The sequence below is a fragment of the Somniosus microcephalus genome, chromosome 1 (genome assembly GCF_052327205.1).
Source record: "Somniosus microcephalus isolate GS21.2 chromosome 1, FLI_Smic_1.0, whole genome shotgun sequence".
Taxonomy (NCBI): Eukaryota; Metazoa; Chordata; class Chondrichthyes; order Squaliformes; family Somniosidae; genus Somniosus; species Somniosus microcephalus.
This window is the reverse complement of record NC_140987.1, coordinates 177,563,728-177,588,556: the sequence shown is the minus strand read 5'-3', so window position 1 is coordinate 177,588,556 and position 24,829 is coordinate 177,563,728. Positions and strand designations below refer to the sequence as shown.

Sequence of the window (24,829 nt, the reverse complement as noted above, 5' to 3'; positions counted from 1 at the left end):
GTTTTCCTTTGAGTCCGGAGGATACTTTTACAGAATTCTGCATGTAGGATCTCAATTGGGTGTTTGTCCCCTGTTATCAGAGACCCCCCACGAGGCCTCTAATTCCCCCCACCAGGCATCTGATCCCTCCCAGGCCTCTGATTTCTCCCCCCCCCCCCGACCCCCGACCAGGCCTCTGAGCGCCTTCCAGGACTCCCCCGCACCGATGATCCTCAGGCTGGCCCCGTTCCTCTCCCCGCCACCACCGCTGCTCTGGCCTCGATCTTCACTCCCTTCCCCCCGATGCACTGGCGCTGATATTCTCTCCCTCTCCCCATATGCCTCGGAGTCCGCTCCCAATCTTCTCTCCCTCTCCCCCGCCGATGCTCCGGCCCCAATCTTCTCTCCCCCGATGCTCTGGAGTCCGGCCCCAATGTTCTCCACCCCTACCCCCCCCCCCAATGCTCCGGCCCCGATGCTTCCCTCCCCCCCGATCCTCCTTCAGCCCCCAACCACCCCCCCGGCTCCCACCCGATCCCTCCTACCTGTGGCCTAGTGCCGCAGGCCTACCCCCCACAACCCCGCAGCCAGCCAGCCTCTCAATCTGGCTAGCTGCAGGTGGGAAACAAAGGTTGAAATGATAATCAGGCCCTGCCGTTAAATTCGGCAGGGCCTGCGAGAACTCCATTCCCCGGGTTTCCCAATCGCTTCCTAGCCCTCTCAACCCACCTCCCAATTAAAATTCTGGCCTGTGAGTGACATAACAGAAAGCAATTGGTCCTACATGTATGCAAGCACTAACCTCAGCTCAGGAGCATGCCATTAAGTGTGCAGTATTCAACTGTGATTAATGGCATGTTTTGTGGCTTCTTTTAAACAAATGGATTTTAAACAAAATGTGGGGCCTTAATTTAATGCGTAAGAAACTCATATCTTTATTTACTTTCCTTGTGACTAATTAGAAATAAAGTACAAAACTCATAATTGCAAACCAAATAAAACTTCTAGCTGGGCTAAGTTTATATTCCTTTACAATCACAGCTGAGGTCATTAACTGAGGTCACTGCCGCACAGATCATTAACACTGAAGTCTATTTTGAGAAACAATAGTGCTAGATTTCCTCTTTTTAAAAAAAAGACAAATGCTCATTTTTTAGCTTAATTTATGACCTGATAATAAAATCGTGGGAACCTGTAGTTTTGAAACATGCACTTCCTGAAAATGTGGTTTTATTAGCCACAATGAAAAATGAACAATGATTCTTTCATACTTGTACCTGTATTAATGATCCTTTAATGCTCCTAAAGCAACTAATGAGCCACAGGACTGGTATAACTGTTCAAAAGTTTACTATAACTGTGAAGTGCACAGTATTTATGGATAATGGCCATGTATGTCCTGATAACCTTTGCAATAGATTGTTGCATTCGGCTCTTTGAATGATATTAAGGAGGAAACAAGTGCGGTGATCTGTCTGTGAAAGAATAAAGTTATGGTAACTGCTCAGAGAATCTGGCAGGAGGTAAGGAATAAGTTGTGCAACTTAAAGAAGAGTACTGAGAAGGCACAACTATTGCCATAAAGCAGCAGCACAAGATATGAAGATAAGTAATAGTTATATATGCAAAAAGTGCTGTACTGGCATGGAGGAATGTTAGCACGGATACAGTAAGTAAACCAGTAGACATGAGAGTAGTGTGCAATAGATGGTGGAGCCCAGCTATTAAACAACTTACTACTCATGAGGAAGCAATAGTTGATTAATTCGGGATAGCTTATAACATTTACAGGAAGGATAGGGAATCTGGTTGAGGGGAAGGAGTAGCATTAGTGATTAAGGATTAAATTACTGCTATGATAAGAGATGATATAACGAGAGGTAAGCAGGCTTTTAGTGCAGAATTAAGAAATAGAAAAGGACTTAAGACTGTAGCGGGAGTTGTGTATAGGCCCTCTGGTAGCAGCTGTGAAGTGGCAGAATGTATTAATGCAGAGATTAGACAAGCATGTAGTAAAGGCAGTGTGGTTTTAATGGGAGATTTTAACTTCCATATAGATTGGAATAAGCAGACAAGCTCATGTCAGAAAAGTAGTGAATTTCTTGAGTGTGTTCAGGACAGTTTTCTGCAGCAATATGCCCTAGAAACAACAAGGGGGCAGGCCTTATTAGATTTAATAATGAGTAATGTGCCAGATTTAGTTAGCAGCCTAATGGTACGTGAACCTTTATCTAATAGTGATCATAACATGATCGAGTTCAAAGCTGTGTTTGAAAGGGAGAAACACAAAAACAGCTACTAAGATTCTAGATTTAGGATGCGACAGAGACTGTACACAGCAAACTGGGCAAATCTGTTAATGGGTAAAATGACAGAAGATCAGTGGGAGATATTCAAAAAAGAATTTAACTTGATACAGGAGCAATTTATACCCCTAAGGGGCAAAAGCTCTACTTGCCAAAAAAAAGCCATGGATGAATAAAGAGGTGAGACAACATAAAACTAAAAGAAAAAGCATACAAGAATGCAAAAAATAGCACAGCTCCTGCCGAATGGGAGAGATACAAAGAACAACAAAGGGTGACAAAAAACAGAAGGTAAGAGCTGCAAAAAGGGAATATGAAAAGAAGCTTGCAAGGGAGATCAAAATCAACACAAAAACTTTAACAATTATATAAGGAAAAAGAGGGTGGTCAGGAGCAATGTTGACCCCTTAAAAACTGATAATGATATTATAAATGAAAATAAGGAAATGGCGGACATGTTAAATAATTACTTTGCATCAGTATTTACAGTAGAGGAAGAGGATAGTATCCCAAGGAAACTAATATTGAGTCAGGGACAGGGACTCACATAAGCAAATTAACAGTAATGAAGACAATAATGGTACTCAAGGGTGACAAATCCCCAGGACCAGATGGTTTTCATCCCAGGGTTTTAAAGGAAGTAGGTGAGAACATTGCAGATGCCCTAACTATAATCTTCCAAAGTTCTCTCGATTCAGGAACCATTCCTTTAGATTGGAAAATTGCACATGTCACTGCTATTTAAGAAAAGTGAGTGAGGGAAACCAGGGAATTATAGATCGGTCAGCCTAACATCTGTTTTTAGAAAATTATAGAGTCTATAATTAAGGATGGAGTGACTGAACACCTTGAAAATTTCCAGCTGATCAGAGAGAGCCAGCATGGATTTGTAAAGGGTAGGTCATGCCTGATGAACCTGATTGAATTATTTGAGGAGATGACTAAAGTAGTGTACAGGGGAATGTCTATGGATGCTATTTATATGGGCTTCCAGAAGGCATTCCATAAAGTCCCTCATAAGAGACGGTTAGCTAAAGTTGAAGGTCATGGAATTGAGGGCAAATTATTGAGCTGGTTAGGTGATGGGCTGAGTGGCAGGAAACAGAGCATAGGGATCATGGGCAAGTATGCTAATTGGCAGGATGTGACTAGTGCCGTCCCACAGGGATCTGTGTTGGGGCCTCAACTATTCACTGTATTTATTAATGACTTAGATCATGGGATAAAGAACCACATATCCAAATTTCCCGATGATACAAAGATAGGCGGCATTATAAGCAGTGTAGATCGAAGCATAAATGGACCTAGTTCCCTTAGCAGAGAGGTCAATAACAATGGTGCATATATTTAAAGTAATTGGTGGAAGGATTAGAGGGGTGTTGAGGAGAACTTATCTCACCCAGAGGGTGGTGGGGGTCTGGAACTCACTGCTTCAAAGGGTGGTAGAAGCAGAAACCCTCAATGCATTTAAAAAGTACTTTAAAGTGTCATAACCTACAGGGCTATGGACCAAGAACTGGAAAGTGGGATTAGGCTGGATAGCTCTTTCGTGCGGCACAGACACGATAATGGCTTCCTTCTCTCCCATAAATTTCTATGATAAAATTACAAAGAGATATGAAGTGAATGGGCAAAACTGTGGCAAATGGATTTCAATATAGACAAGTGTGAGATCATCCACTTTGGACATAAAAAGGATAGATCAGAGTACGTTCTAAATGGTGAAAAGCTAGAAACAGTGGAAGTCCAAAGAGACTTGGGGTCAATGTACTTAGATCATTAAAATGTCATGAACAGGTACAGAAAATAATCAAAATGGCTAATGGAATGCTGGCCTTTATATCTAGAGGACTAGAATACAAGGGGGTAGAAGTTATGCTGCAGCTATACAAAACCCTAGTTAGACCACACCTGGAGTACTGTGAGCAGTTCTAGGCAGCACACCTTAGGAAGGATATATTGGCCTTGGAGGGAGTGCAGCGTCGATTTACTAGAATGATACCTGGACTCCAGGGGTTACATTATGAGGCGAGATTACTCAAATTAGGGTTATATTCCCAGGAATTTAGAAGATTAAGGGGTGATCTGATCGAAGTTTTCAAGATATTAAGGGGCACTGATAGGGTAGATAGAGAGAAACTATTTACGTTGGTTGGGGAGTCTAGGACTAGGGGACATAGCCTAAAAATTAGAGCCAGGCCTTTCAGGAGTGAAATTAGGAAACACTTCTACACACAAAGGGTAGTAAAAGTTTGGAACTCTCTTCCGCAAACTGCAGTTGATGCGAGGTCAATTGTTCATTTTAAATCTGAGATTGATAGATTTCTGGTAACCAAAGGTATTAAGGGATATGGGCCAAACGTGAGTATATGGAGTGAGGTCACAGATCAGCTATGATCTCATTGAATGGCGGAGCAGGCTCGAGGGGCTAAATGGCTTACTCCTGTTCCTATGTTCTTATGGAGCATTGAATTATTGGACAGATGCATGGAACTGGTGGTATGTAGCATATTAATCATATTAAATCATTTATGTGATATATTACAATGTGAATGATGCTTTCTCATGAACACTGATCATGCACAAATGCATAGAGCATGTAATGACGATACAATATCCAAAAGTGCTTATGCACAAGGGGCATATTTTGCAAGGCCCTGCACCATTGCTGGGTTCTCTTACAGTGGGCTGGAATCACAGGTTTTCTGAGCATTGATTCAACAGATAGAAAATGATTGGCAGCTCAGCCACAATTTTGGAATCGCTGCCCCCCTTGTGCGAGGCTTTGCTATTGGCGTGGGAGCTCACAATATTTCCCCCATACTGCACCATCTCATCTCAAATCTCTAAAGAAAAGAAAAACATTCTGCTGAAAATACATCTAACTGATGGGAGGCAATGCCAGGGGAACTCCTCGTGTTGTTATTTCCTGCCCCTCATATACCGCTGGCCTTGTAAGGGGCAGGCTGAGGTTCTACCCCTTTAGAAGGCCTTGTGGAATCCCCAACATAAGGCCCAGACCCAGTATATCTAGGTCTCAGCCTAATTTACAGGCCTGCCAGCACACTCCCACCAGAGCTATGATAGGAGTGCACCTGAAGCCGACAAATCCTCTGGACTTGATGGCCTACATCCCAGGGTTCTAAAAGAGGTGGCTGCAGAGGTAGTGGATGCATTGGTTGTGATCTTCCAAAATTCCCTAGATTCTTGAACGGTCCCAGCAGTTTGGAAGGTAGCAAATGTAAACCCGCTATTCAAGAAAGGAGGGAGAGAGAAAACAGGGAATTACAGGCCAGTTAACCTAACATCAGTCATCGGGAAAACGCTGGAATCCATTATTAAGGAAGTGATAACGGGGCACTTAGAAAATCATAATGTGATTAGGCAAATTCAACATGGTTTTATGAAAGGGAAATAATTTTTAACTAATTTATTATAGTTTTTTGAGGATGTAACTAACAGGGTAGATAGAGGGGAACCAGTGGATGTAGTATATTTGGATTTCCAAAAGGCATTCGATAAGGTGCCACATAAAAGGTTGCTATGCAAAATAAGGGCTCATGCGGTTGGGGGTAATATATTAGCATGGATAGAGGATTGGTTAATGGACAGAAAACAGAGAGTAGAGATAAACGGGTCATTTTCCAGTTGACAGGCTGTAACTAGTCGGGTGCCGCAAGGATCAGTGCTTGGGCCTCAGCTATTTACAATCTATATTAATGACTTAGATGAAGGGACTGACTGTAATGTGTCCAAGTTTGCTGATGATACAAAACTAGGTGGGAAAGTAAGCTGTGAGGAGGACACAAAGGGGGAAAAATTCGGTATCGCCCCGTTTGGGGCGCTAGTACTGGCGTTGCGCAAAGTTTAGCGCCAGGCGCGATTGATCGCCACCTCGAGCGATATTGGGTTGTAGCGCCCCTGAAGGTGATTGCGGCGCTAAATCAGGCACTGCACGGTAGTCTTAAGGTGCTAACCCGGCGGCGCAACACAATTTCCCCCCGGGCAGGCAGGTGCTGCCAATAATCGATTGGACCTAGACACGCTGGCGCCGGTCAGCCCTTAAAGGGGCGGATTGATTCTCATCTGCAGCCACACTCTGCGCCTTGTAGGCCTGAAACACGACGGCAACCTACCTGTGGCGGCCAAAACTTCAAGGACGTGGAGAGGGTCAGGGAGAGAGCGCAGCGCTTCAGCGAGGGGGCATTGGATGCTCTGGTTGGCGCGGTGGAGTGCCAGCGAGGTGTGCTGTACCCGGAGAATGGCAGGAGGCCTAATCAGACCGAATACCGCAGAGCTTGGAGGGAGGTTTCCCAAAGAGTCACCTCCAGCAGCATGGTGCCCAGGACTCCTGTGCAATGCAGGAAGAAGTTCAACGACCTCACTCGGGTCGTTAGGGTGAGTGCCTTTTTCAGATTTATCTTCATCCCTCCATTTGCACCTCACTTTATGGCCAGAGGGTGCGCAAAGCCCCAATGGCCAGCTGTCATCCAGCACCCATGGCCCTTTCTGGAAACACACACGCACATTCAGCTCAGTGAATAATGTAAGGGCTATTCTACCATGGGAGGCATGTGATGTCAGCTCAGGGCAGCATAATGTAAGGGCTATTCTACCATGGGAGGCATGTGAAGTCAGCTGAGGGCAGCATAATGTAAGGGCTATTCTACCATGGGAGGCATGTGATGTCAGTTCAGGGCAGCATAATGTATCATCACACACTGTCCTTTCTCTTGCAGGCCAAGCTGGCGAGTAACCGCAGGCAACAGCTTCGTACCGGAGGAGGCCGGCCTCACCTGCAGACCCTTACAGACCTGGAGGAGCGAGTCCACCAGATCGTTGCAAGCCGAATGAGTGGTCCCGTCGCCTCTGGAGCTGCCGACCCCATTGTGCACAGCGATGGTAAGGTCATCACCTTTTTGAACTCTCTCCTTCCACTTGCTCCCTCCACCAGCATGCTTTTCCACTCTGGACCCAAGTCAGAGCATTGCAGCACACATGCATCCCTTGCTGCCACCCTGTCTTTTCACTAAAGCCACTCTTCAACCTCCCTGCTTTCAGATGCTGCATCACCAGCTCGGGAGCCGGGCCCTCAAGCTGCCACTGCGACTGACTCGGGAGGCGACGAGCAGGAGGAAGCCGGACCATCCGAACAACCCTCAGGCGAGCCAGCCCATCTGCAGACTGGGGAGACTACTTCCCTGGAGGGGAGCGGGGGGGAATGCTCTGAGGAGGATCCAGCTCCAGGAACCAGCGGCCTGCAGCAACGCGAGGGGGGTAGGGAAGCTCGGGGGCCGTCTCCCCGGAGGGCGAGTCGGGCCCCGAGTGCTGCTGCACAGAGCGCAGAAGAGGTGCATGCCCTCGCAGAAATGAGCGCCCAGGCTGGGCTGAGGCACACTGAGCTCATGGCTGCAGTGGCAAGAATGCCTGAATCCATCGAGACACTGGCAAGGAGTGTCCAAGACTTCGGCGCAGCACAGGCCAGGAGTGCGCAGGACTTCGGGACAGCACAGGCCAGGAGTGCGCAGGACTTCGGCGCAGCACAGGCCAGGAGTGCGCAGGACTTCGGCGCAGCACAGGCCAGGAGTGCGCAGGACTTCGGCGCAGCACAGGCCAGGAGTGCGCAGGACTTCGGGACAGCACTGGAAAGGAGTGCGCAGGACTTTGGGACAGCACTGGAAAGGATTGTCCAGGGCTTCACCGAAGCACTGGCACCTGCCACGCAAGTGCTGAGCGCTGCCACGCAGTCACTCGCTGGTCTCATGCAGACGCAGATTGAGGCCACGCGAACACTGACTGCTGCCACCCTCGCTGGATCGGGCAGGATTACTCGGGGCCCTTGCAGCACCACAGCAGGCCAGCAATCTGTGGACCAGCCGATTGCTGCGCATGCTGCGGTGCTGCCCCGTCAGAGTGCCAGTGTGTCGGCCGACCAGGGAGCTGCTGTCTGCTCTCAGGATGACAGCATTCCTGATGCCACCACTGGCACGTCTCCACTGCAGCTGCCACCACCTGTAGGACAGACTGCTTCCACCCATGCAGAGTTGGAGCAGTCAGCAGCCGGGCCCTCCAAGCCCAGAGCTCGTCCAGGCCATCCCTCAGGGGCATCTGTGCTTTCGGACAGTCAGCAGGCCTCCCCCAGCCTTGCTGCAGCCACTGGGGTCCCATTACGGAGGAGCTGCAGGGAGGGAAGGGGCCAATCTCGCAAGCGAAGCAGATCACCATCGAGGGGGAGAAAGTAGAAGGTGCTGCTCTTACCTGTTATTTGTAGAATTCAAGGCCGAGGATGCTGGTCTGAATGTTAGTGATGTTTTGGACAGTCTCCCGGGCGTGCGAGTCACTTATGTGGCAGTCTGTTTGTTTAGCTTTTTGTTGCCATTGCTTTGTCATGCGGGAAGAAAGCATATTTTGTTAAATAAACAAATTTCTTTATTTACAATGGCCATGTCTGCTCTTTACATACATTTTGCCCTTCACAGGCTTTGGGGTATCAGAACGGTTCCATTCCTGTTCTTGGAATGGCAGCAAGCATTCCCTGAGAATGGCCTAGAAGCGACTTCTGATAAGTCTCTGACGGACGGCCCTTCCAGTTTCTGCCTCCCTCCCGTCTTGGTCCTCCTCCTCCTCCTCCTCCTCCGCCTCCTCTGCTGGTGCTTCAATGTCTGGTGGCATTGGCTGGGTCCTCAGGATGGCGAGGTTATGGAGCATGCAACACACAACCACGAAGTGGGAGACTCGCTCAGGTGAGTACTGAAGCGCCCCTCCGGAATGGTCCAGACAGTGGAACCGTTGCTTCAGCACGTGGATTGTGTGCTCAATAATGTTCCTGGTCGCTTGATGGCTCGCATTGTAGCGTTCTTCAGCAGGGGTGCTGGGCGAATGGAGCGGGGTCATCAGCCACGGGTACAGAGCATAGCCCTTGTCCCCGAGAAGCCAGCCTCCTGGGTGAGCCGGGTCCTCGAAAAGATCTGCCACAGAGGTCTGGCGCAAGATGAAGGCGTCGTGGCTGCTGCCTGGAAACTGGGCATTCACAGCGAGGATCAGCTGTCGGTGGTCACAGACCAGCTGTACATTCAATGAATGGAACCCCTTGCGGTTGCAGAACTCTTCTGCATTCTCTACAGGCGCCCGTAAAGCCACATGCGTGCAGTCAATGGCGCCCTGCACCATGGGGAAGTCTGCTATTGCTGCGAAGCCCTCTGCGTGCTCCCTCTGCTTGTCCGGGGTCATTGGGAAGGAGATGTATTGCCACCTCCTTTTAAAGAGGGCATCAGTCACTTGATGGATGCAGCAATGCACCGCGAACTGCGAGATGTTGGCTATGTCCCTAGTTGCGGCCTGAAAGGAGCCACTTGCATAGAAGTTAAGGGCAACAGTGATCTTCACAGCCACCGACAGAGATGTCCTGCACCTTAGCTGAGGCTGCAGATCTGGCTGAAGCAGGTGGCACAGCTCAGTCACCACCTCCCTACTAAAGCGCAGCCTTCGGAAACACTGCTCCTCCAACATGTTCAAATATGAAAATTGCTGTCGGAAAACCCTGGCAGTGTAAGGTCTCGTGTGGCGACGTCTGTTGGCCCTCCTCCGTCTGGCCATGCCTGCCCCTCTATCCCTGCGTCTCTGTGCCCTGTCAAGATGGTTCAGAAGCAGGACGTTCCCATCCAATGCAGCCCCCATATTAAGTGCGCACAGAAAGTTTTGCCGTTTCAGATGCTCACCAACAGCAAGGTAATGGTCAGAAGGCTGAAGTTCTTCTGCCAGCGCTGGCTCAATGTTGAAATGGCTCTCCGTCTGCAGCTGAGCAACTCTCTGTATCTCTCTAAGAAGTTGTGGTCCAAAAATGGCTGCCGCTTTTAAACCACACCAGTCCCCTTTAAAGAACGCCCCCCCAGCCCGACAGCGACTGGGAAACGTTCCAGGTAAGCTGTCCTTATTAGCGCCAGGCGGAACGGAGGGGGGCGCCACTGAATTTGTGGTCCGGGGCGCCCCAAAGGTGTTGCACACTGAAATGACATCATGATCTGCGTGCGCCGGCGAGCGGGCGCTACGGTTTAGCGCCGGCGCAAAATGTCCGCGCAATATGGGGAGAGGCGCAGGGTTCGCTGCGCCCGGGCGCTAGTTGGTTAGCGCCCCACTTGTCGGCCTCTTTAGGCGCTAACGGGTGGCGCAAACAACCGAATTTTTCCCCCAAAGAGCCTGCAAAGGGATATAGACAGGTTACGTGAGTGGGCACTAGGGGGGCAGATGGAGTATAATGTGGGGAAATGTGAGGTTATTCACTTTGGTAGGAAGAATAGACAAACAGAATATTTTTTAAATGGTGAGAAACTATTAAATGTTGGTGTTCAGAGAGATTTAAGTGTCCTTGTACAGGAAACACAGAAAGTTAGCATGCAGGTACAGCAAGCAATTAGGAAGGCAAATGGCATGTTGGCCTTTATTGCAAGGGGGTTGGAGTATAAGAGTAAGGAAGTCTTACTACAATTGTACAGGTCTTTGGTGAGACCACACCTGGAGTACTGTGCACAGTTTTGGTCTCCTTATCTGAGAAAGGACAGACATGCCTTAGAGGCGGTGCAACAAAGGTTCACTAGATTTGGCCATTGTCATTTAACTCTGTGCCTACATCTTCACCCTTCTCTGTTTGAATCTGACTTCTGACCTCCCAATAGCATTTGGACTACACTAATTAAAAGCGCCAATGACATCTTATGTGGCTCAAGCACAGTTCAATATTCTTTCTCATCCTCTTTGGCTTTTCCTACACTTTCAATAACATTGATATTTCAATTCTTCTTCACTGTTCTCCTGCAAGGTATATCTTCATGGCATTGCTCCCATGTTTCCATTCCTATTTTTCTAAAAACAGTTACTTCATCTCCTTCAACAGTTTCTCTCACCATGTTCAAATGGTCATCTGCAGTTTGTCCTCAAATTCTATCTTAGGTCCTCTTATATTTATCATGTAAATGTTATCCCTGAGTGAAACCGTCACACCACTAAGATCAATTTTGAGATGTATGCTGATAACATTCTTTTCTACCACTTTGACACCAACATTGCCGCCAAGGCTGCAACAGTACTACATGTAGTAGCTCTGGTTGGGTCACAATTTCCTCTAGCTGAATATTTACAAAACCGATGTCATCCTGGTAACTCCTGAGTACTTTTGATAATGTTTCCATCAACCTCCCTGTGCCCAGTGGATCAGGTGGTGTAAGTCCTCAGTGTCTGGTTCAACCTCAAACTAACCTTAAGTGTCAGCCTTGGCTCAGCTGGTAGCATTCTCGCCTCTGAGTCAGAAAGTCATGGGTCCAAGCCCTATTCTACAGACCTGAGCACATAATCTAGGCAGACATTTCAGTGCACTAGTGACGGAGCACTTCACTGTCAGAGGTGCCATCTTCAGATGAGATGTTAAATCGTGGCCCTGTCTTCCCTTTCAGGTGGTTTCCAATCCTCTACCCTTCACAAAGAGTTGGGATAAATGGTTCATTCTCAGACTGGCAATCAGTAACTAGTGGTGTTCCACAGGGGTCAGTGCTGGGTCCCCAACTCTTTACAATCTATATTAACGATTTGGAGGAGGGGACCGAGTGTAACATATCAAAGTTTGCAGATGATACTAAGATGGGAGGGAAAGTGGTGAGTGAGGAGGACATAAAAAACCTGCAAGGGGACATCGACAGGCTAAGTAAGTGGGCAGAGATTTGGCAGATGGAATACAATACTGGAAAGTGTGAGGTTATGCACTTTGGCAGGAAAAATCATAGAGCAAGTTATTATCTTAATGGCAAGAAACTGGAAAGTACTGAAGTACAAAGGGATCTGGGGGTCCTGGTGCACGAAACTCAAAAGGTTAGTGTAGTGTATGTAACCGTTCTACCTTTAAGAGAACTATTGTATGTAACCGTCCACCTTTAAGAGAACTATTTTAGGTGTTGCACTACTTTATCTTGGCTGCTGTATACTGTAATACCGGGAGTGACCACACCGGTATATAAGTGCTGTGTAAGGATTTATTGGGCAGATTCGCCCTGACCTTCGAATAGTAAAGTCCTGTTAAAGTTACTCTTGTAGTCTGTGTATTAATTCACCATATAACCCACAGACTTTACAGTGGCGACGGGTTCGATCTTACCCTGCGGCAGCGACACACCCGAAGCAGTTAACGAGCGTCGAGAAGAGGCACCCGCCCTCGTCGTTCGGCTGAAAGAAGACTCGAGTCTGCAGAGCAAGGAAGAAGGAAGGATTCAGACACGAAGCCTTCCATCAGCAACAGGCTGTTATTGTCCCTTCTGCCACGGCGGTGAGTGAGCCGATCAGCCAAGAGAAGCAAGTCGGCCACGTTGACTGTGAGTAGGGGGAAAATAAAAAGAAACGGAGGATAAGGGCGGTGAACTCGACCACGGTCGGGGGAAAGGAGCCGGACAGAAGTCGGGCCCAGAGGCGCTGAGACTGGGGCAGCGTAGGGCACGGAAGCCGCGGTACAAGCGGGAACGCAGCCGGTGTGAGAGACCGGGCTACAAGCGGGAACGCAGCCGGTGTGAGAGACCGGGCTACAAGCGGGCTGGGAGACGCAACAGCGTCATGAGACAGCTAGACCGCGACCGGCGAAAAAGACCGGGCAGCTACCGAGGCCACGAGGCGCTGTGACCGGGATCGTAAGGCGCGGGAAGATATAAAAATAAATAAAACCGCGGAGAACTCAGCCGCAGCCAGGGGAGGAAAGGACCGGACTGCGAGAGGGCTGGGAGGCGCGATTGGAAGCTGCTGAGGGAGAGACAGAGCCCGAGTGAAGGGGGAACGGGACCGAGCGAGGGAGACCGAGCGAGATTCCGCCCAGCGGCTGGAACTGTTCGCCGCCAACGGGTTGTCCCCAGCGCCGGTTGCCGGCCGAGAAAAGGGAACAAGGAACGCACTGAAGCCGGCGCACAGGCTGCGAACTCCGAAAGCCAGCGGTCGTCGCCCGAAGGAAAGCTTACCCCTCCCGCCAGGGGAAGAAACGCAGGAAGCCGCCAGTAGGCGGGGGAGAAGACAGAAGCGGGAAACCGCCATTTTGAAAGTGGGCGGGGAAGAAGACAAGCGCGGGAAACCGCTATTTTTGGAAAAAAAAAGTAACGAACAAATTCGTTGTGGTTTCTCAAAAAAGATAGTGAAGATGCCTAAGCATGGTAACATCAACAACTTCGATTCCGAGGTGGAAGATTGGGCCACGTACGTAGAACGCATCGAGATATATTGTGAGGCCAATAAAATAGCAGATGATGATAAAGCTCTCACCTTATTACACGCAATGGGGGCGAAGACATACGGGCTATTGAAGCATCTTCTATCACCAGCTAAACCGGCAGATCAGACTTTCACTGATATTGTTGCTGTCCTGAAGGATCATTTGAACCCCACACCGCTGATGTTGGCGGAACGATTCAAATTTTATGCGAGAACGCAACGGAAAGAGGAAAGCAACGCGGAATACTTGGTCGAACTGCGTAGACTAGCGAAATACTGCCAGTTTGGGGAAAATCTGACAGAGGCATTGAGAGACAAGTTCGTGTGCGGGTTGTCGAAGGAAGGAACACAAAAGCGACTGCTCGAAGGGAACGATCTTACACTTGACAAGGCTGTCCTTATTGCAGCATCACACGAAGCAGCCGCGAGAGGCACTGCGGAAATGCAGCTGAAGGCAGCGGTACTCAGCGTGGATCAAATGACTTCGGGTACAACAAAATGTTATCGTTGTGGGAAGACAACACACGACCAGAACCAATGCTGGTTTAAAAACCAGGAATGTAGAAAATGTGGCAAGCTTGGTCACATAGCTAAAGTATGCCGGTCAGGAAAGAAGACCAACAACAGAAAAAAGTCACCGCAGGAAAAGTACAGCAAGGTACACAAGGTGGCTGAGAAGAGTTCAGATGAACAGAATTCGGATTCAGACCCGAACGGCCAGGAACTGGGTAGTCTGAGAATTTACAATGTGAGTAAGGAAGCTGACCTACAAACTATCTGGGTCACACTAAAAGTAGCCGGAGTCCAAGTGAAAATGGAATTGGACACAGGATCAGCCCTATCAGTCGTAAATCGAAGGGATTACAACCGGCTATTCTCACATATACCTTTGAGAGATACCAAGATCGTATTGCAGACATACACGGGGCATAAAGTATACCCCATGGGAAAGATACAAGTCAAGGTGAGAGACAGGGGCAAAGAACACCAAGGAATGGACTTATATGTACTACCTGAGGGAGGTCCACCACTTCTGGGACGGGAGTGGATCAGGGAAATAAACATGGAATGGCACTACCTAAAAGCAATAACGAGTGAGAACTCGGTGAAGACAATCAGCTCAGACTCTGAAACGGATGACGACAAGACCAGCCCAGGTGCGAAAGACAAGTCTAAAATGGACTTGCTGACTAAGGTTGGAAAAACGAAGGAGTGCATAAATACTGATGCTTCAAAGGAGAACAAAGTTTCAGAACAGAATTCCACTGAACAACAACAACATAGTTTGGCAGAGAATTCTGAGTTTGTCCAGTTAACAGACATGCACAAGTCTGAGGAACACCGGGCTCGAACTCAACTCCATTTCAAATTACAACAGCAATTAGAACAATTGAGTTGCCGTCTCAAGCAAGAGATAAAAGCAATGAAAACGTTCTTTGACACAGAGTGGGAGAATCTGGAAAGACAACAGAAACAGCTGAGGGAGAAAAGGGAGCAGGAGCACACAAACCGTCTGCGCAAGGAGGCCAAACGAATCAAAGCTGATTCGGTTTCTGAAGGTGCGTGCTCTAATCTGGTGGAGCAAGATGTTCAGCAACTGAAGGCGCTTGTTAGCAGATTGCAGGCAGAAAAGGCTGAGTTGGTCGCCATGAATTCCGAGCTCCTACTGAAGTTGGGTGCAGCATCACCGGACGATTCATTTGTGGAAATTCGAATGGTGGAGGCTGCGGATGATGGCGAAGTAGAAACAGCAAAGGAGCCCCAGGGCAAGGTTATAAACAGCCCTGCAGCTACTGGGAAACGGATGAGGTCAGAAGAGTCAACGGTCAGCCAACTCCTTCATATGCTGAGGGACAAGACTCTGAAATGGGAACAATTTGGACATGAGTCTAAATCTTCAAAGGAGAGGGGTTTGGAGCTCCCAAAAGTTATTGGAATAGCTGAGGTTGCAACACAGACTGAGAAGATGGCAGCAGAGCAAACCTTGGATGCCAAAAGTACGCTGATTCACGTCAATGTTGAACAACAGAATGCTGAAACAGCTGCTCCAGTAGAGGGATTGAATAATACAATCAATCAATCTCCCAATGAAGTTGAAGTATTGAAATCACGAATGAGGTCAGTAGTAAAAGACTTGCAGGAAGCCCAGAAAAAGCTGGATGAAACTGAACGCATGAAGAAGTCTCTTCAGGAAAGATGTCTGGATTTGGAACAAAAGCTGGCTAACGTCCAGCTGGGTATGGAGGAAATAGAAGACCCTCTCGCTGGCCTAGCTCAGGACGACACTGAATAGTACCATGACCTGTTGGACGACACCGAATATTACGATGACCTGCTCTGCCCAGCTTGTGATGAAAACTCCCAAAGTGCAGAAACCATGAAGAATCACCTAAAGTCTAAGGAACATCGGGAGATGGTGGCGCTACTACGGAAAAAGGAGGACGAGAAGGAGGAACGGTGCATGCAGCTGGCAGCTGACAGTGGAGCCCAGAGAGTCTCCAAGAAGCAGAAAAGGAAAAGACGAAGCAGAAGATGATGACCATCTGAACCATTATCACCTCTACCAGGTCACGCACGTGTTCTCTCCGTACGGAGCCAAATCAGTTTGGAAGTAGAAAAACTTCCCAAGGTACTCAAGCTTTTAGAAGTCAACAATGCTGGTTCAGAAGTGACGGAAGTTCAAGCTGTTAAGTCCAGTGAAGGACTATTGGATGAGTCACTCCAGCAACGTGAACCAACTACACCGAGACTGAATCTGTGAACTGTTTTCCGCAGAGACTGAATCTGTGAACTGTTTCCCGCAGAGACTGAATCTGTGAACTGTTTCCGCAGAGACTACATCTGTGAACTGTTTTTACATGAAGTTGGATATATGTTATGTTTAATGGGGAATAAGTATGTTGTAAGCTAAAAAGGGAGGATTATAGTGTATGTAACTGTTCTACCTTTAAGAGAACTATTGTATGTAACCGTCCACCTTTAAGAGAACTATTTTAGGTGTTGCACTACTTTATCTTGGCTGCTGTATACTGTAACACCGGGAGTGACCACACCGGTATATAAGTGCTGTGTAAGGATTTATTGGGCAGATTCGCCCTGACCTTCGAATAGTAAAGTCCTGTTAAAGTTACTCTTGTAGTCTGTGTATTAATTCACCATATAACCCACAGACTTTACAGTTAGTATGCAGGTGCAGCAAGTGATTAAGAAGGCCAATGGAATGTTGGCTTTCATTGCTAGGGGGATAGAATATAAAAATAGGGAGGTATTGCTTCAGTTGTACAAGGTATTGGTGAGACTGCACCTGGAATACTGCGTACAGTTTTGGTGTCCATACTTAAGAAAGGACATACTTGCTCTCGAGTCAGTACAAAGAAGGTTCACTCAGTTAATCCCGGGGATGAGGGGATGGACATATGAGGAGAGGTTGAGTAGATTGGGACTCTACTCATTGGAGTTCAGAAGAATGAGAGGCGACCTTATTGAAACATATAAGATTGTGAAGGGGTTGGATCGGGTGGATGCGGGGAAGATGTTTCCGATGATGGGTGAAACTAGAACTAGGGGGCATAGTCTTAGAATAAGGGGCTGCTCTTTCAAAACTGAGATGAGGAGGAACTACTTCACTCAGAGGGTGGTAGGTCCATGGAATATGCTGCCCCAAAAAGCTGTAGAAGCTACATCATTACATAAATTTAAAACAGAAATAGACAGTTTCCTAGAAGTAAAGGGAATTAAGGGTTACGGGGAGCGGGCAGTGTTAAGTATGTGTATTGTATTGAACAATTAACACAAAGACTTAAACGTATAACTCAAACAGGTCTTTACTGGTTGGAGGTAGGGACTGCACGTAGGTCTTTACTTCAGGCCCACAGGCGGGAACTGAGGGGAGATCAGTACCCACAGCACTATTTATACCCCTATGGCCAGGAGTGGTACTGCGTATCACTACGCCCTACAAGTAGTGCAGTCCTGTCCATAGGTTCAAAGTAGCACACATATTACATACACAACATTCCTCCCTTCTTAGCTTTACAGTCATCTCCCCATTTAACATAACGTAATAACATATATACATATATAACTTCAGGTTTACATAACAGAATAACATAGATACATAGATAACTTCATGTCAAAACAGATCACAGATTCAGTCTCTGCGGAAAACAGTTCACAGATTCAATCTCTGTGGTGTAGTCGGTTCACGTTGCTGGAGTGACTCATTCAATAGTCCTTCCATGGATTTAACAGTTTGAACTTCCGAACTGAATTGGCTCCGTTCGGAGGGACCACGTGTGTGATCTGGTAGAGGTAATAATGGTTCAGATGGGTCATCTTCTGTTTCGACTTTTCCTTTTCTGCTTCTTGGAGACTCTCTGGGCTCCACTGTCAGCTGCCAGCTGCATGCGCAGTTCCTCCTTCTCTTCCTCCTTTTTCCGTAGTAGAGCCACCTTCTCCCGATGTTCCGTAGACTTTCGGTGCTCCTCCATGATTTCTGTATGGTGGGAGTCGAAGTTACAAGTTGGGCAGGACAGGACATAGTAATATTCGGTGTCGTCCTGATCTAGGCCAGCGAGAGGGTCTTCTATTTCCTCCATACCCAGCTGGGCGTTAGCCAGCTTTTGTTCCAAGTCCAGACATCTTTCCTGAAGAGACTTCTTCATGCGTACCTCTTCATCCAGCTTTTTCTGGGCTTTCAGCAAGTCGTTTACTAATGACCTCATTTGAGATTTTACTACTTCAACTTCTTTTGGAGATTGATTGATCGGACTATTCAATCCCTCTACCGGAGCAGCTGTTTCAGCGGTCTGTTGTTCTACGTTGACGTGAGTCAGCGTACTTTTGGCATCCAAGGGCTGCTCTGTTGCAGTCATCTCAGTCTGTGTTGCCACCTCAGCTCTTCCAATAACCTTTGAGAGCTCCGAACCCCTTTCGTTTGAATATTGAAGTTCGTGTTCAAGTTTTTCCCATTTCAGAGTCCTGTCCTTCAGCATATGCAGGAGTTGGCTGACCGTTAACTCCTCTGACATCAGACGTTTTGTGTGCTCCTGCTCCATTTTCTCCATCAGCTGCTTCTGTTGTCTTTCCAGATTCTCCAACTCTATATCAAAGAACTCTTTCGTTGCATTCAACTCTTGCTCAAAACGGCGAAGCATTTGTTCTAATTGCTGTTGTAGTTTGAAATGGAGTTGAGTTCGAGCCCGGTGTCCCTCAGCAATGGGCACATCAGTAGACTTGCCAGACTCAGAATCCACAGTTAAACTATGTTGTTGTTGCTCAGTGGAATTCTGTGCTGAAACTTTGGCCTAGAAATTGAGTTTTGGCTTAGCCAGGGCTTTAGCGCCGGAAGTTAGTGCTGGCGCTAAGTCCCCCTGCGCGCGCCAAAAATTCAGCAGGGCCGCGCCCAAACGGCTGCCGGCGCTACTGAAGGGTCTTTGCGGCGGTAAATCGGCGCTAACTGCCGTTTCGCGCCGCAATTCCGGCGCTGCGGCACCCGATGCGGTGCGGCAGGCTCGGGAAGTGCAGGCCTCCTCCTTCCCTTAAGGAGGAGCTGCCTGCACCCGATCGCGGCCCGCGAAAATCTTTTAAAAAATGAGCCCGGCACCTCGGACAAGTGCCGGGCTTGCTTCTGTTCCGGGGGGGGGGGGGAAGTCCGGGGGGGGAGCTGCGGCCAGGCGGCCGGCGGGAAAGCGGCCGGCCGCCGCGGGGCCTTTAATGCGCCGGCGCAAAGACTCGTAAGACTCTGTTGCCAGAGTCTTAGTTGCGGCTGTCACGGGCGAGGCGGCCGCAACTGAATTTCGGCGCTGGGGCCCGTCGGCATGGCAACCGGGACGCTGCGCACACTGATGACGTCATCGGTGCCGGCGCAGCGCTACCGGTCTACCGCGGCGTAAGGGCCCCAGGCAATTTCGGCGCCGGCGCCAAATGCAGCGCTAGGCCCTCTAGCGCCGCAAAATCGGCGCTAAGGGCACTCAATTTCTAGGCCTTTGTCTTTTGCACCTGAGTTGGGCTTACCATCATCCGTTCCAGAGTCTGGGCCGACTATCTTCACCGAGTTCTCACTCGTTATTGTTTGTAGGAAATGCCAGTCCATATTCATTTTCCTAATCCACTCCCGTCCTAGTAGTGGAGGACCTCCTTCAGATATCACATATAAGTCCATTATTTGACTGTCTTCGCCCTTGTGGACCACTGCAACCTCTATTTTCCCGATGGGGTACACTCTTTGCCCCGTGTATGTTTTCAATATAATCCCCATATCCTGTAGGGGAATATGTTGGAATAACTTTCCGTAATCTTTCTTATTTATGACCGTCAATGCCGATCCAGTGTCCAATTCCAGTTTTACTTGGACTCCTTCTATCTGAAGAGTGACCCAAATTGTCTGGAGGTCTGCACCCTTACCAGCATTGAGTACTCTTAAGCTAGCCAGTTCATTACAGCTTAAGCTAGCCAGTTCATTACTGCTAGCGTCTGAATCGGACTCCTGTTCGGTCACCTTGTGTACCTTTGCGTATTTTCCTTGCGGTGACTTCTTGTTGCTGGTCTTCTTCCCTGACCTGCATACTCTAGCTATATGTCCAAGCCTACCACAAGTTCTACATTCTTGGTTTTTAAACCAACACTGGTTCTGATCATGCGTTGTCTTTCCACAACGATAACATTTGCCAGAACTCACACCCAATTTGTGTGCACTGAGCTCCGGTGACCGTAGCTGCATTACTGCCGTGCCTCTCGCTGCGGCTTCATGTGCTGCTGCCATAGTGACCGCCTTCTCAAGCGTCAGCTCATTCTCCTCGAGCAGTCGCTTTTGTGTATCCTGTTTAAATAAACCACACACAAATTTGTCTCGTAGTGCATCTGTCAGTCCCGTTCCAAACTGGCAATATTTCGCTAATTTACGCAATTCCAGCAAATATTCAGCATTGCTTTCATGCTGTAGCTGCCTTCTGTCGTAAAATTTAAATCGTTCCACTAGCATCAGCGGCGTGGGGTTTAGATGATCTTTCAGGACAGTAACAATCTCATCGAACGTCTTATCCGCCGGTTCATCTGGTGATAACAGGTGTTTCAATTGCCCGTATGTCTTCGCACCCATTAAATTTAATAATGTTAGAGCTTTATCTTGGTCACGAATTTTATTGGCCTTACAATAATTTTTTACTCTTTCAACATATATGGCCCAATCTTCGAGGTCACTATCAAAGGTGCTAATATTCCCGTGTTTAGGCATTGTAGATTTGCAATTTCTCAGATTTTCTTTTCTTTACTTGTTATCAAAGATGGCGGCTTCCCGCTCTTGCCGTCGTCCTCCGCCCACAAAATGGCGGTTTTCCCGCGCTTGGCGGTCTTCACCCGTCCCCCGACGCCGTCTCCCTTCAGCCCCGAGTGCGGCCCTTATCTTCGCCGCGATCGCCCGAGTGCGGCCCTTATCTTTGGTCCCGATCGCTGGCCCGCGCTGCGCCTCGCACTTGAAGCGGCTCCCGGGCTCTGGCTCACCCGCTCGCGCGGCTCTTGCTCGCTCCCTCCCGGGCTCTGGCTTACCCACGAGGTTATGGAGGCTTCAGGGTCCTAATGCCTGTCGCTTCCAGTCGCTGGAAGCTGTCAGGATTTCTGCTGCCCTTCAGTTTTGAGTGGGGTGTTGAGGATTGAAACCTCTCTTCAACGTCCTGTCTTTGGACGAAGCCGCCGTGGAATAACTGCCGCAGGGTTCGAACGACTCATCGCCAGTGTTAAGTATGTGTATTGTATTGAACAATTAACACAAAGACTTAAACGTATAACTCAAACAGGTCTTTACTGGTTGGAGGTAGGGACTGCACGTAGGTCTTTACTTCATGCCCACAGGCGGGAACTGAGGGGAGATCAGTACCCACAGTACTATTTATACCCCTATGGCCAGGAGTGGTACTGCGTATCACTACGCCCTACAAGTAGTGCAGTCCTGTCCATAGGTTCAAAGTAGCACACATATTACATACACAACAGGCAGGAATTTGGACATGAGTCTAGGTTCGGATCGGTCATGGCCCTGTGGGCAGCGGAGCGGGCCCAGGGGCCGTGTAGCCTGATCCTGCTCCTATTTCGTGTGTCTAATTCTGTTAGATTCAGGAGATGGTTCTGTGATAGTGGATTGGCGGTTAGGATCAGATCAGCCATGATCTTATTGAATGGCGGAGCAGGCTCGAGGGGCTGATTGGCCTACTCCTGCTCCTATTTCTTATGTTCTTATGTTATGTTCAAACTCCAAATAATCCCAAACTCTGATGCCATTTTGCATACTAGATTGCATACTCTTATTAACCCACTTATGCCAAGCTCCACTGGCTCTGTCCCACAGCAAATCAATTTCAAGGTTCTGGCCTTGTTTTCAAATTCCTTCATGGCTTTGCCCCTTCCTATAGGAACATCTTCTCTAATTGTATGTACCTGTATATACCCTTCTACTCATCCAACCCTGGCTTACTATTTGTTCCTCACTCCTTCCACTTTACCATCAGTGGCTGATCCTTCAGTCTCTATGCTCGTACCCTCCGCAACTGTATCTTTAAACCAATCCACCGTACTATCTTTAAACCAATCCACCTTAACACTTCTCTCACTCCTATCAAAAGCCTTGTAAAAAGCTTGCTCTTTTTCCAGGCTTTCATTTTCTTCCTGCTTAATTTCACCAACATTTGGTATTTTCTTTCTTCTCATTGTTAAGCATCCTGAGACATGCTCCTGCATGAGGGGTGTTGTCAGTTGTTGTAAAGACTGGCTTTTTTTCACTTTCCAATTATAGTTGTTCATCCATTTTTGGAGGAGTGGGGATCCTTACATCAATGCTAAACATGGGTAAATAGTTCATTAGCACATTCTACCAAAATGACACCACTTTTCATTCATGTCTACTTTCTTGCTAAAATTAGCAAAGGCATTTGGACCCTTTTTTAACCTATTATTTCCCCTGCTTCCCCCTGTGAATATGTTCACCATACAGCAAGTTACAGAGTATCTACCAGGTTTAAAGATAGAGATGATTGTAGATTTCTTTTGTACAAGGTGCTCTGTGTGACCCTCCCTGCAGGCGAGATCTGTGACATCATCAGATCATAAGTAAACTGTCAAAATGTAGAACTCAAAGCAGATGTCTGAATGTAAAGGTTTGAGTTATTTTTATTATGTGTGCTGCAAAAAGATCCAGGCCTTCGTTTTCCCCTTGACGCAAAGGCACCAATGGATGGTTTGCATCAGTCACAACATCCCAGGAATTTTCTCCCACTACAGCATTTATAATACTTATACAATTTGGCCCATTTAATTGGAAATAATATACATTTAGATTAAATTCTGCTTAAAAAACCTCTCCACACATTCTCATAACTTAACCTTCAGTCTCCAAATATACTGGAAATATATCAGGAATTATACAGTGTATATTAAATGGATTGAGGTAAAATTGAATTTTAACAAGGCACAAGCCTCACGCTGCAAGTGATTTGTACCTTCTACTGAGGAACAAAGCAAGCTTGCTTTAGGTCAAGAGGTTGTAGTTATGCTGATGAAAATCCTGAGGAGATTGCATTACTCTAGAGTTCTTGTATGAAGCGAAGGTGTTATGGTAAATGTATGAGCCACTTAAAGGTGACTCAAGTTTCTGAGGAAGTCTGGCGATAGCACTGAGAGATGAAAGATTTAATGGAAATTTGCATTAATGGCACGTATGTGAAAAATAAATTAAAATAGAATATAAATCTCCCTTTCCCAAAAGGGTTTCTGTATTCAAGCCAAGAGCATTCCTTTCTCTTTGTTTAAGCTGTTTTATAATGCTGGTTTAACAGTCTTGTGTTTTCCTAAGTACTGGCGATTTGATTTGCTGCTATCAAATTCCCACGATGAAATTAGATACACCATTTACACATTCAACTATTACAGCTAATGACCAACCCTTGTACTTGAACTTAATCGCCATTCTGTAGTCAAATAAACAAGTGTTTGGAATGTTAATGATGTTTTACTAATCCCCCATCTGCACTGAGAGGTGTGAGTTCAACAGAATTACATTTGACTCTTTGATGCTACAATGTTTATGTTAAGGAGAAAATAGTTTACATTAGCAGTGTAAAAAGGCATCTTGCAACATAGTAAAGCAAGTCCCAGCAGTATCTAACTCCATTGGAATGCAGTGAGTGTGATGTGTAATTAATGAAAGGAGTTGTTGAACTTTTAATGATAACTTCTCTTTTACAGTTTAGTGTTCTCCTTGGTGGGACTGTACTTCATCAACAATCTTTCCAGAAAAACTTATCACATGTCAGAAGGTCCAGAAGCTACAAAAGAGCTTAACAGAAGGAAGAAGACCTGAAGCAAACCAACATTTTTTTGTGAAGTACAGAAAGTGTCAATAAAACTATTCACAGCATCCAAATTGAAAGCATGTCGAACGTGTTTTTCCAATGTACGTGAAGTAGGAGATAATGTAAGGGGAACTTATTGAATAGGGGTGGACCAGCAGCTGTAGGGGAAAAGCAATGGACTCTCAGTCTGGGAAGTCATAGTTTGAAATCCTGTTGTGTGATGAAATTGTTCGCATACACCACACTCGTATGCTGAATTTTTGTCTTGTCTGGGGACAGGAGTCAGGAGCTCGATTATGAGCATGATTTTATATGACAATAGACTTCACATAGATAAGCCCTGAGTGAGCAAGGTGTATCTTGTGTGCATCAAGTGACCACAGCTGAAAGACAAAAGTTGGTTTTGGGCAGAAAAGTGGCAATTCAACACCTCCTGCCTCCCCTCCAATGAATGCAATCAAATGTCCTGTACATGGGTAGCAACATTTGGGAAGCAACAAGAGTTACATATGGTTATAAGGCTGAAGCTAATTGCAAACCCATTTAAATTTTGAAGCATGATATTTCTAAACCAAAATAAATGAGTGACACTCCTAATGAATGAGACTCGACAGGGCAATTTGTGTACATCACAAATAAAAATAGAAAATACTGGAACTACTCAGCAGGTCAGGCAGCATCTGTGGAAAGAGAAACAGAGTTAACATTTCAGGTCAATGACCCTTTGTCAGAACTGGAAAACGTTAGAGATGTAACAGATTTTAAGCAGGTGCAGGGGCAGGGAAAGGGGGGAGGGGAGGAAAGAACAAAAGGAAAGTTCTGTGATAGGGTGGAAGGCAGGAGTGATTAAGTGAGAAAAGGTATGATTGTTCAGAGCAAAAGGAGATGGTAATGGGACAAGTAAAGAAACAAAAGATGGGTCTAGAAGAGGTGTAAATGGGTGTAGCAGAATAATCAACAACTGCCATCTGA

The 24,829-nt window shown here is 47.1% G+C and overlaps 1 protein-coding gene across 1 annotated transcript in view; it reads left to right on the top strand.

Annotated features, from left to right (window-relative positions):
* The window catches only part of LOC147124474 (dolichyl-diphosphooligosaccharide--protein glycosyltransferase subunit KCP2-like), a 309,998-nt gene extending 286,084 nt beyond the window's left edge, over positions 1–23,914 (top strand). Inside the window, exon 5 of the mRNA XM_085977713.1 lies at positions 23,751–23,914. Within this exon, the coding sequence (XP_085833839.1) occupies positions 23,751–23,865 (115 nt within the window). The 3' untranslated portion in view covers positions 23,866–23,914. The remainder of the gene's footprint in view (positions 1–23,750) is intronic.
* Positions 23,915–24,829: the final 915 nt, after the last annotated feature.